This window comes from Triticum aestivum, chromosome 6A, assembly GCF_018294505.1.
Source record: "Triticum aestivum cultivar Chinese Spring chromosome 6A, IWGSC CS RefSeq v2.1, whole genome shotgun sequence".
Taxonomy (NCBI): Eukaryota; Viridiplantae; Streptophyta; class Magnoliopsida; order Poales; family Poaceae; genus Triticum; species Triticum aestivum.
The window spans coordinates 40,514,317-40,527,769 of record NC_057809.1 but is presented as its reverse complement, the minus strand read 5'-3'; the positions used below and the strand labels follow the sequence as shown (position 1 = coordinate 40,527,769).

The following is a 13,453-nucleotide window of genomic DNA, read 5'->3' as shown; positions in this document are numbered from 1 at the left end:
ATGTGGCCTTGCTCCCCGCACTTGTAGCAGCCGCCGCCGCCGCCGCCACCGGCGGGGCCGTTGACCGAGCAGTCCCTGGCCATGTGGCCAGGCTCCCCGCACTTGAAGCAGGCCCCACCGGCGCCCCCACCGCCGGATCTCCTCTGCCCGCCCCAGCCTCCACCACCACCACCGCCGTACCCACCACCATACCCGCCAGATCCGTCCCCGCCGCGGGCGCCGAAGCCCCCGCCGCCGCGAGATCCGCCGCCGCCGCGGGATCCGAAGCCTCCACCTCCTCCGCCGCCGCCCGCGCCGCCCTGCACGAAGGATCCGTCGGGGCCGGTGACGTCGACGGCCTTGGTGCGGCCGTCGTCGCCCTCCGAGACGGCGAACTCGACCACCTCGCCCTCGGCCAGCGAGCGGAAGCCGTCGGCCTTGATGGAGGACTGGTGCACGAAGAGGTCCTCGCTGCCGTCGGCGGGGGTGATGAAGCCGAACCCCTTGGTGTCGTTGAACCACTTGACCGTCCCCTTCATCCGAGCCTCCATCGCCATCGCAGCCCCCGAAACCCTACCGACGAACTGGTTGTTTTTTTTCTCTCTCTTTCCCTGGCGCCTGCGCGATCGATCGATCTTATCTGCTCGGGGTGGGGGAGGAGGCGGGGCTTATATAGGCGGCGGCGGGCGGGGTATACGAGGGAGGGCGTGGAACAACCCCGGGGTGTATCGGACGGCTGGTGGCGTGCCGGGGGCCGTGATGGACGGCTCGGGGTGGCCTGGAGGACGTGGTTGGACGGGGGGAGGCTGACGTGCGGGGGCCGGGCTTGGCACGTGTGGGCTGGCCACCCGTCGGCGCCAGCGTTGGCCAGGTTGGTTTCTGTGGGCAGAGACCATGACCGGTGGGCCGCCGCTGGGGAGGAGGTTGCTGGATCCGGTGTACGCGGGAATCAATGCTCTCGACGATTTGTGGGTTGTTATAACCGAGCCACGACCATGCACCCGGTCTACCGTGGCATCTGTTTCAAAAAGAGAAAAGGGGGATAGATGGAATACTTTTAAGTAAATCTCATCTCCATTTGATTAGATATTTTGTATATAAAGAAGAAATCTCAATTTGTGGTTCCATAGCCGCTCATCGTATAATCTTTCTTCTCTCTTTCCAAAATTGCAACATGGTCCGTTGCAAATTGCAACAATGATTGATAACACACGGCTGCTGTCTCCTCACTCCCAAAAAAAGAGATTAGGATTCCTCTATATCGCGTAGCCGCCGCCGGTTCGCCTCGTCTCCAATGGCCTTAGGACCATGAAGGCGCGGGGATGGCCCGTTTTTACATGTTTCTTTATAGTTATATTAGGGTTTGTGTCCTATTCAGAAAGACGAGATGGCGGCGACTTCCTTAAGATGGAATAACGTTCTCACTGCCTAGCCCCCGTCCTACCAGTGCATCTAGCATCATTGGTGGGCATGTGGAGGTATGTCTCCAATGAATATGTATTCGATGGATCTGCTCGGGTTTGGTCGTCATTTGTCTATGTTTGTGTGTCTTCGGATTGGATCCTTCCGATCTATGCTGTTCTTCATCGACAGCGAGGAAGGACGATGAGGGCGGCGCGCCTTCGGCTCACTTCAATGTCTATAGTCGTCGCTCGATGGTCTACGAATCTGGATGTAATTTTTATCATTTTCTGATGTTCTCTATACTGTCATGATTGAAGATAAATATGTCAGAAGTTTTCACGCAAAAGGAAAAAAGAAAATCAAATTCTAGCTTCAAACTATTCAAAATCTACACATTTATCTTTAGGTATCTCGTATTGTATTTTTGAGTATCTAGTATGGTACATAAGACAAACATACTTATGAACATGTTGTAAAAGCCTTGAACGAAAAAAGTAAAAGTGAATGGCAATCTCTACTATTAGGAGTTCTTTTTTTAACGGCATCTCTACTATTAGGACTTCGTAATCTCGCCTCTTCAATTTAGTTGTGCCTCACCTTCCATGACCACCCTTCACGCAAATTTTCTCCCACTAAAAAAACGAATCGATTCGCCCGACCCTCCTTGTTCGTTTTTTGTGCTTGCTTTGGCATGCATTGATTCAATTTAATCACGTAAATATTACTCCCTCAGTCCCATAATATAAAGGCGTTTTTGACATTACATTAGTGTCAAAAACACTCTTGACGAAGGGAGTAGGTAATTAAGAATTCAGAAGTCGCACCATATATATGAGATCACCCTCGTAAAAGAAAGACGGCATTTTTTATAACCTTTCCAAATGAAATCATATATTTCTCAATAACAAATCGTTAATCTCACGCACTACGCCAGATGGAAATGCAATGGCTGGATCGGATAGAGCCCACGCTTCGACATCGATAACATGAAAGAAATATGCCCTAAAGGCAATAATAAAGTTATTATTTATATTTCCTTATATCATGATAAATGTTTATTAATCATGCTAGAATTGTATTAACCAGAAACCTAGTACATGTGTGAATACATAGACAGACAGAATGTCCCTAGTATGCCTCTACTAGACTAGCTCGTTTATCAAAGATGGTTAAGTTTCCTAACCATAGACATGTGTTGTCATTTGATAAACGAGATCACATCATTAAAGAATAATGTGATGGACAAGACCCATCCGTTAGCTAGCACTATGATCGTTTAGTTTATTGCTATTGCTTTCTCCATAACTTATACATGTTTCTATGACTATGAGATTATGCAACTCCTGAATACTGCAGGAACACTTAGTGTGATATCAAACGTCACAGCGTAAGTGGGTGATTATAAAGATGCTCTATTGGTGTCTTCGATGGTGTTTGTTGAGTTGGCATAGACCGAGATTAGGATTTGTCACTCCGATTGTCAGAGAGGTATCTCTAGGCCCTCTCGGTAATGCACATCACTATAAGCCTTACAAGCAATGTGACTAATGAGTTAGTTATACTAGCAATGTTCACGTGCGTTGCAACGGATCATAATAAGAATAATACTTATTCACAAACTTGATACAAAGCACTCAAATTTTGATATACATATATCACTAGAGATATATTATGTTTCAATCAGAAAATATTCCTTAGGCTATTTTGGTGAGGTGAGGGAGGGGTGTTGTCGGTGTCAAAACCGGCGAATCTCGGGTAGGGGGTCCCGAACTGTGCGTCTAGGCGGATGGTAACAGGAGGCAGGGGACACGATGTTTTACCCAGGTTCGGGCCCTCTTAATGGAGGTAAAACCCTACGTCCTGCTTGATTTATTCTGGATGATATGGGTATTACAAGAGTTGATCTACCACGAGATCGGAGAGGCTAAACCCTAGAAGCTAGCCTATGGTATGATTGTTCTTATCCTACGGACTAAACCCTTTGGTTTATATAGACACCGGAGAGGGTTAGGGTTACACAAGGTCGGTTACAAAAGAGGAAATACACATATCCGTATTGCCTAGCTTGCCTTCCACGCCAAGTAGAGTCCCATCCGGACACGGGACGAAATCTTCAATCTCGTATCTTCATAGTCCAACAGTCCGGCCAAAGGATAGAGTCCGGCTGTCCGGAGACCCCCTAATCCCAGACTCCCTTAGTAGACCCTGAACCAGGCTTCAATGACGATGAGCCCGGTGCGCGGTATTGTCTTCGGCATTGCAAGGCGGGTTCCTCCTCCGAATACATCACGGAAGAATTTGAATACAAGGATAGTGTCCGACCCTGCAAAATAATTTCCACATACCACCGTAGAGAGAATAATATTTCCACAAATCCAATCTGCCGACACGTTTTGGGCAACATAACATTATGCCATAGCCCGGTGATTATTTGAACCATTTCCTTTGACTAGCCCCGCTCATAACGCGAGGCAGTTTCTTGACACGTCTTGTCAAAGCAGAGATCGTGTTCCCCTTATTACGGGATTTTCATCAATACGGGCATGGGTAACCCAACCGCACCATCGATTACGGCGCTTGGGGGGTAAGCAGTTTTACTAGGCTAGTGGGGGCGCATAGTTTTGGCCGCCCTTATAAAGGGATAAGGTTTAACCTTTCTCTACCCACGCCTTCTTCCTCCTTGCCCATCCATTCTTGCGCACTCGAGCCCCAACGCCCAAGTCCACATCTTTCTTCTCAACCTCCTCCAAACATGTCCGGAGCGGGAGGCAAGTGGATGGCTTCCTCCGTTATGAAGGAACACATCAAAAAGTTGCGCGGAGCCGGATACTTAGCCGCGAATATCGCGCATCGGCTGCCCGCTGTGAGGTAGATCGTCCCTACCCCAGAACCATGAGAGGGTAGTTTTCCTCCACCACTTCCTCCGCAGACTGGGGTTTCCCCTTCATCCATTCGTCCGCGGTCTCATGTTCTACTACGGGCTGGACTTCCATGATCTGGCCCCAAACTTCATCCTCAACATTTCGGCGTTCATCGTCGTCTGTAAGGCTTTTCTCCGCATCCGCCACCACTTCGGCCTATGGCTAAAGACCTTCAATATCAAGCTGAAGGTGGTGGGCAGCCAACAAGCAGAATGCGGCGGAGCCATGGTGGGCAAGATGCCCAACGTTATATGGCTTGAAGGCTCCTTCGTGGAGACCATAAAGGGGTGGCAATCGGCGTGGTTCTACATCACCGAGCCGCGCGACACCAAATGGGTGGCTGCCCCCAAGTTTCGATCCGGATTCCCTACATGGCTCACTTCCTGGAAAGAGAAGGGCTTGTCGTGGGGTTCATCGGTGGAGCTGGACGGACTCCACAAATGTATCATGAACATGACAAGCAAGAAGCTCAAGCTTGTCAACATAGTCCAGGTCATGCTAATCCGCCAGATCCTCCTGTGCCAACAACGGGACTTCAAATTATGGGAGTTCGACCTGGCCCAGCACCAGACTCTGAGCAAGCTCTTCGACACAACGCACAAGGACGTCTGGAAGGTGTTGTTCAAGGGCGCCGAGGTCCCTCCCTCTCTCACCGAGGACCATGGGCTAAGCGCGAAGCGCCGAGCACATTCGGTGAGTTCTATACATCCGGTAGGATATTTATTTCCCCTAGCTTAATCATGTGCGGGGTCTGATCTCCATGCCTTTGACAGGACTGGGTGGAGACGTCGGGGCAGATTAACTGTTCGACCCCTCTGCCCGAAGACACTGCGGACGCTCTCCTGACGGAGATGCTGACTCCGGCTCCTTACAAGGTGCCGGAGAAGACCAAGAAGGCCAAGGGAACCCGAAAGGGCTCCCGGCGCCAGGTATCATCGGACTCATCGTCCGATAACTCCGCGATGCACTCCTCCCCCGAAGACGATGAGGAAGATGAAGATGTTCCCCCTCCAGTCAGGGGAGACAAGAAAAGGAAGGCCGCCCCTACTTGGGGGGCCGAAGGGTCCAAGAAGGGAAGGACTCTTCTTCCGGACTACTCCACCACCGCCACCGAAGGCGAAGACGAGTGGCTGCTCAGGGCCAAGCCCCTGGCGAAGTCGTAAGTATTCGGATACCAGAGCAACTCATAGCATTCCTTTGTCGCACTGCTTCTCCTAACACGGAATTATGATTGTGCAGACCGCCCCGAACCCGTATCAACGTATCCTCGTCGGAGGGCTCCCTGGGCTCGTCGGATATGGATAGCGATCCACTTCTCATCGCCACCTCCCCCTTGCCCTACGGACAACACCGAGGTGTTGTCTCAAGAGGCACTGGGTCGAGGGGAGACAGTCCCGGAGGCGCCTCAAAGCGACCTTCCGAACTCCGGGAGCAGGGGGAGCAAAGCCCCCGAGGGCTCCGAGTTCAGCCCTCAGCCGAACACCGCGCCGGAACCTCCAGTGGTTCCGGACTCGGGAAGGCGGCCTCCTTCCAAGAGGGGCAAGACGCCTATGCCGGTGACCTCTGCCCATCCAGAGGCACCGGACAATCTGCTGGGAGCGCTTCGCAGCACTTCCATTGACGAAGAGCACCGCACTATTATGAGTGCGGTGGTCCAGAAGGTTCAGTCCGCCAAGAGTGGACTGACTGAAGCCTGTGCCAGCCTTCTAACAGGCTTTGAGGTATGTTTTTGAAATATAGGCGAAATATTACCGCATAGACAGTAGCCCCTGATGCTCTGTTCGGTGTTCACAAAGAAAAGCCGAACAGAGGATCAAACAATATCGCAGGAGTCTAATATAAGTATGTCTATATGTGTATGCAGGCTTCGCTACTGGCCTCTGCTGCACTGACTGCGGAGGTCGCCGCACTGAAGTAGGACCTTAAAGGGTCCAAGAAAGAGCTCGGCCTTGCCAAGAGGCAGCTCGAGGAGAACAAAGGTAAGTAGTACCTAGTCTATGAATCTATAAAAGGAAAGCGATTGCAAAATGACAGGATTATCGTAAATTTGCCAGGGGCCACGACCGAGGTGGCGACCCTGAAGCAAGCGCCGTCCGAGGCCGAAAACAAAGCGGCCAAGGAGCGCACCGAGCGGGAGAGGCATGAGACACGGGTGGGTGAGGTGCAACAAGAGCTCCACGCTCTCGTGATGAAGCACGAGGCGTTGGAGCTTGACTTGAAGACACGAGAGTCCGAGCTTGCCACGGCCCTTGAGGGTGCAAAGAGTGCCAAGGCCGAAGCCCAAAAGGCCCTCCAGGAGATTGATGCGATGAAGAAGATAGCGGCGGGTAAGGCATTCTATATGCAAAGTAAGCATGTGAAAGTAAATTACTTGTTACTTACCCGAATCCGGAGCTCTCCGGGAGCATTCGTAGATTTGCCCCACAGCGTGTCGGATGCCGCAAAATTTTACTGGGCCGAGGAGGGAAGCTCGACGGAGAAGTTGTTCTGGGCCCAGTATACTGGGACTGAACACCCAGTACCTATGAGTGACCAGCTAAAGCAGCTGGTCGAGCTACACAAGGCGGCCGAACAGGCCATGAAGGGCTTGATAGTCCGGATTGGCCTGGCGACGCCCTTCCCAATAGCTACTTCAGCTTGGTGAGACGGCTTGTGGATGCCTGCCCACGGCTGGAAGTTATCAAGCGGTCCATTTGCATCGAAGGTGAACGCCGGGCTTTCGCCCGTGTGAAGGTACAATGGGCCAAGCTGGACGCCGTGAAGCTGATCAAGGAAGGGCCACCGGAGGGCAAGGAGCATCGCCACCCCAAGATGTACTATGAGGGTGTCCTGAAGGGTGCCCGTCTCGTAGCGGACGAGTGTACGAAAGATATAATATTTGAGTGAACTCGCTCGTGTAATCCCGTATTCATGAAAACTTGTTCATATGCGCTATGCAACGCTTGTTTGAATTTAAAATATTACCTTCTGTTCGGCTATTTATCAGATCTGAGAGATGGCTAGTCGTCGGCTTCTGCCCCCATGCCACGAGTGCTGGGGTGTTCGGGATAAACCTGAGCACTCTTGTTCCCATTTTTGGGTCCTTCGAGGGAGGTGCTCAGCACAACAAACAAGGCAATCGGACTATAATGCGTTATCACTCTCACTTAGCCATAGAATTCTATAATTTTAAATTTCGGCGAAGCCCCTAGTATTCGGAAGGCTGAATCTGGGGCACGATACACGCCTTAAGCCGGACAGGGCCGACTCCTCGCTCTAAGTGGCGTAAGTCTTTAAGGACTCGAAAACCTCTCGAACAGCGACCAGTCTCTCGCCTTATCATGACAGTCAGTTTTAGCTTTCTCTACTGAGGTCCTTAGCCCAGCAGAACCGGGGCACAATCGCAGTAGTTCTCCCAGTGCTACCTTAGCCGATATAGCGGAACATAAGGTACCAAAACATGGGAGCCGGGCAAACCCAACTATTGACCCAAGATATGATTCGGAGCTGATGCATATAATGCTATAAGTTCGGGGTGCCGAACTGTCGAAAGTGTTCGGACTTCTCACGCCGTATTGTGGGGTATGCTGAAGCCCCTAGCGTATTGGCCGTACCAGAGTGTACGGGTGCTGGATATCACGAATGAACACACACACATATATATATAAAAATAAGAATGCAATAAAAGCCTTAATGCAATGCATTCTGTATTAAAAAATGTGCGTTAGAGCAGAATGATACAGGTAGTGCGATAAGCAAAAAGTAGGACTATGTCCCCTCCAAGGGCAAGCTGAAGAATAATATTAAAGCAAGTATTTCACTCGTTATCATAATCCACCTGGGAGTTCCATGGTGTGATGTAGCTTTCTGCCTCCTTGGTTGCTGCATCATGTGTTCGGCAATCATGCTGCCGGACAGGGTTTCCAGAGATTAATGTCCTGAAAGAGAGAAAAATAACAAAGTGGGAAGCCCCTAGTGCGGTTTAAGCCGCGTCTTGGGGCGTGCCATAGTTGTGCCCCCTTCCCCGCCTGTGCCCATGGTATTTTTAATGCGTAATTATGTACGCGTGACACGGGTTTCGCCGTTTGGCTGGGACCAGGGTGGGGCCCGCATTGCTATGCGAGCTCGGAACGTGTCAGGCATTCCAGTTGTCGATTACTTCGGGCGCGCTTGAAGTTGTGTGGGTCCTTAATCTCCGAACTAGTGGGTTGCCTTAAGAGGCTGCTTTGTGCTTCTGCTGCGAGGGCGGCAGTGTGCTCCTCCGTTCAGAGAGAGCGCTCTGTGTTTCCATTAACTGTAATAACCCCCCGAGGTCCTGGCATCTTGAGCTTGAGGTATGCATAATGCGGTACCGCATTGAATCTCGCAAATGCGGTTCGCCCAAGCAGTGCATGATAGCCACTGCGGAACGGGAATATATCGAAGATTAACTCTTCGCTTCGGAAGTTATCCGGGGATCCGAAGACCACTTCCAGTGCGACTGAGCCTGTGCAATGGGTCTCTACACCTGGTATGACGCCTTTAAAGGTCGTTTTTGTGGGTTTGATCCTTGAGGGGTCTATACCCATTTTGCGCACTGTGTCCTGGTAAAGCAGGTTCAGGCTGCTGCCGCCATCCATAAGGACTCGAATGAGGTGAAATCCGTCAATGATTGGGTCTAGGACCAGTGCGACGAATCCACCATGACGGATACTAGTGGGGTGGTCCCTGCGATCGAAGGTGATCGGACAGGAGGACCATGGGTTGAACTTTGGGGCGACGGGCTCCAACGCATATACGTCCCGGAGCGCACGCTTCCGCTCCCTCTTGGGGATGTAGGTTGCGTATATCATGTTCACCGTCCGCACTTGTGGGGGGAACCTCTTCTATCCTCCGGTATTCGGCTGTCGGGGCCCCTCCTCATCATCGCTATGTGGCCCCTTATCTTTGTTTTCGGCAATTAATTTGCCGGCCTGCTTGAACACCCAACAATCCCTGTTGGTGTGGTTGGCTGGCTTGTCGGGGGTGCCGTGTATTTGACACGAGCGATCGAGTATGCGGTCCAAACTGGACGGGCCCGGGGTGCTTCTTTTGAATGCCTTTTTCCGCTAAACCGGGTTTAGAGCCTTTTTATCCGGCATTGACTGTCGTATCCTCGGTATTGTCGCTGTTAATGCGGCGCTTATGTTTGTTGCAACATGACCTGCTATTGCCGTCCTTGGTATCCGAAGTACCGTGGTTCTTCGATATGTTATTACTGTGAGCCAGCCAGTTATCTTCTCCCACACAAAATCGGGTCATGAGTGTCGTGAGGGCTGCCATAGATTTTGGCTTTTCCTGACCCAGGTGCCGGGCTAGCCACTCGTCGCGGATGTTGTGCTTGAAAGCTGCTAGGACCTCTGCCTCCGGACAGTCGACGATTTGATTTTTCTTTGTTAGGAACCGTGTCTAGAATTGCCTGGCCGATTCCTCTGGCTGCTGAATTATGTGGCTCAAGTCATCGGCATCTGGTGGTCGCACATAAGTGCCCTGAAAGTTGTCGAGGAATGCGGCTTCCAGGTCTTCCCAACAGCTAGTGGACTCTGCTGGCAAGCTATTGAGCCAATGCCGAGCTGGTCCTTTGAGTTTGAGTGGGAGGTATTTAATGGCCTATAGATCATCACCGCGTGCCATGTGGATATGCAGGAGGAAATCATTAATCCATATCGCAGGATCTGTTGTACTGTCGTATGATTCTATATTTACGGGTTTGAAACCTTCTGGGATTTGATGATCCATTACTTCGTCTGTGAAGCATAAGGGGTGTGTGGCGCCTCTGTACTGGGCTATATCGCGACGCAGCTCCAATGAGTCTTGCCCGCTGTGCTCGGCCCGGCTGGATTTACTTTTACTGTATCCGGCGTGACGATTGTCGTCTCGCGTAGTGGCGCGCCCTCGTGATCCATAGATCGATCTTGCATGTTTTGCTTTGTCCTCCAATACGTCTCGCAGGTCTAGCGTATTTCCCCATGCCTTTTTATTTGAATGGCGTCGGGGTGCAGGCTGAGCATTTGGCTGGAATGCCTCTCTGTCGCGGCCACGAGGTGGCCGGTCAGCCGCGTTATACGCTTCTTCCTCTAGTCGGGGGTAGCAACATGCATTTTGGGTAACTCTTGGAGGGGCGTTCGAGTTTATATTCCTCGGCCGCCAGGACTTCAGTCCATCTGTCAGCTAGCAGATCTTGATCAGCTTGAAGCTGCTGCTGCTTCTTCTTAAGGCTATTTGCTGTGGCTATAAGCCGGCGCTTGAAGCGCTCTTTTTCGACGGGATCCTCTGGCACGACGAATTCGTCATCGTCGAGGCTTGCCTCGTCTTCGGAGGGAGGCATGCAATTGTCATCCTCCTCCTCTTCATCTGCCGCTCTCTCAGGAGGGCTGGCCTCTCCATCCTCCTGCCCTAAATCTTGCTGGAGGGGATTGTTGCCGTCTTCGGCACTATCCAGAGTGCTATTATCTCCTGTGCCGGTATCACCACTTTTGTTTTGGCAGGACTTAGAGCGGCGCCGCTGACGTCGGTGCTTGGGTTGCTTCTTGGAGGGGTCATCCTCCGCTGTTCTGTCGCCATTGCCCTCTTTGGGTGTGTCCACCACATATATATCATATGACGAGGTGGCTTTCCAGTGCCCTATAGGCGCTGGTTCCTGTTCGTCTCCTGCGTCGTCGTCCATACCGTCGATATCTTCGGAGTCGAAGTCGAGCATGTCAGTCAAATCATTGACAGTGTCTATGAAGTGGGTGGTGGGTGGGCGTCGAATTTCTTCGTCGTCCGCATCCCAATCTTGCCGGTCATAATCCGGCCAGGACTCTCCTGACAAAGAGAGAGACCTTAGTGAATTCAGTATGTCGCTGAAGGGCGAGTGCTGAAAGATATCCGTGGCAGTGAACTCCATGATCGGCGCCCAATCAGATTCGATTGGCGGGGGCGCGGATGGTTCAGAGTTCGGAGGAGAGTCCGGCAATGTGGAGTCACGGACCTCGCGAAGGATAAGGTTGGTGTTCGGCTCGACCGCCGTTGAGGCTGCAGCCTCCGTGGCAGGGTCTAGCCACCCGCCCTCGGACGGTGCAGTTGGCTCTGAATTAAAGGTCAGAGCGGATGAGGGTGCGGCCTCCAGGGCACTGTTCGGCGGCAGAGCCAAATCATGCCCATCGTGACAGTGCGGCGCACTCGACAGGAGCTCGAATCCGTCGAAGATTAAGTCTCCGCGGATATCGGCCGTGTAGTTTAAGCTTCCAAACTTGACCTGATGGCCAAGGGCGTAGCTTTCAATCTGCTCCACCCCGCAGTGCAAAGCCGCCGAATACAAAAATCTATCCGGGGAGAAAGGCCTCACCCTGGACTGCATCGCTAACGATGATCGAAGGAGCCATCAAGCCTGATGATGATGACACAGAGGAACTCTCAATGAAAGCACCAATGTCGGTGTCAAAACTGGCGGATCTCGGGTAGGGGCCCCGAACTGTGCATCTAGGCGGATGGTAACAGGAGGCAGGGAACACGATGTTTTACCCAGGTTCGGGCCCTCTTGATGGAGGTAGAACCCTACGTCCTGCTTGATTTATTCTTGATGATATGGGTATTACAAGAGTTGATCTACCACGAGATCGAAGAGGCTAAACCCTAGAAGCTAGCCTATGGTATGATTGTTCTTATCCTACGGACTAAACCCTCCGGTTTATATAGACACCGGAGAGGGTTAGGGTTACACAAGGTTGGTTACAAAGGAGGAAATATCCATATCCGTATTTCCTAGCTTGCCTTCCACGCCAAGTAGAGTCCCATCCGGACACGAGACGAAGTCTTCAATTTAGTATCTTCATAGTCCAATAGTCTGGCCGAAGGATAGAGTCTGGCTGTCTGGAGACCCCCTAATCCCGGACTCCCTTAGGTGTGGTTAGTTTTAAGATACTAATTATGGTTTTTTTGCAAATTGGTAGAGAAGTGGGATGTTGGTGAGAAAAGGAAACAACATACCCCACAGTCGTTAGATGTAGATCTAATGGTCAGAAATGACGGATGGCACACACACATTCATCACCAACTTAGTCTTCTATAGGAGTACTAGCAAGATGTCCGTGCATTGCATGGAACATCAAGATGCATATTTTTATAAAACACTCGTTGTGATTGACCCATGCAGGAGTAATACCATGTGTAAAAACTAATGATATCTCGAGAAAGAGGAGATAAGGTGAAGAGGAGTGGGGTGTGGTGGTGATTGGTGGTCGGACTGAGCGGAGGCAAGGGGATGGACGATGTTGGCAGCGGCCACCAGGCCAGTTTGTTCCAGAGGCTTCCTTTTTTAATTGCTGAACAATGAGGTTGTTGGAGATAAGGATTAACGAGGGAAGGCCTTGTCTGCAAATGTGGATAGAGGTGCGGGTATCTTTTAGTTTAATTTCCATCTGTCAGATATAGATAGGACGATCTATTGCAAGATGGCACACATACAGGGCGGTGAATTCTGTTGAGCCAACAGTCCCTCGTTACTTGAGGTGGTCGGAACAGCCTATTGTCTGGAGCAGGGAGGATCACCCTCCCCGGGTTGATAATCCGGGTCAACTGGCCTTGGTAGTGGCACCGCAGGTTGGTGGTTATAAATTTACTAAGGTACTCATGGATGGAGGTAGCAGCATCAACATCCTCTATTATGAGACCTTTCGGCGCATGGGCTTAACCGACAAGAATTTAAAGACTTCCAACACCGTCTTCCATGGAGTGGTGCCGGGTAAATCAGCGTATCCTATGGGTAAGATTGAGCTAGAGGTGGCCTTTGGAGACAAGCATGATTCTAGGGCGGAAAAGTTAACTTTTGAAGTGGTAAAAATCAAGAGTCCATATCACGCTTTGTTTGGGCGGCCGGCTTATGCCAAGTTTATGGCGCGGCCGTGTTATGTTTATTTACAGCTCAAGATGCCGGGTTACAAGGGTACCATCACCGTGCATGGAAGCCGAAAGGTGGCCCTGGAATGCGAAGAAGGCGATGCGGCTTATGCTGAGTCTATCTGTGCAGCAGAGGAGCTCAAATTTTATCAAAATAACATTGGCCCGGCGGATATGACCTCTATCAAGAAGCCGACTACGGAGCATGACCCGGCCATGAAGTTTAAATCGGCTGCAGAGACTAAGCTTGTTGATTTTACTCCAGGCGATTC

The 13,453-nt window shown here is 51.3% G+C and overlaps 1 protein-coding gene across 1 annotated transcript in view; it reads right to left on the bottom strand.

The window, feature by feature from the left end:
* The window catches only part of LOC123131895 (glycine-rich protein 2), a gene marked incomplete in the record, with an annotated part of 1,478 nt that extends 848 nt beyond the window's left edge, over positions 1-630 (bottom strand). The window contains 1 exon segment of the mRNA XM_044551603.1: positions 1-630. Within this exon segment, the coding sequence (XP_044407538.1) occupies positions 1-536 (536 nt within the window).
* Between the last annotated feature and the right edge of the window lie 12,823 nt (positions 631-13,453).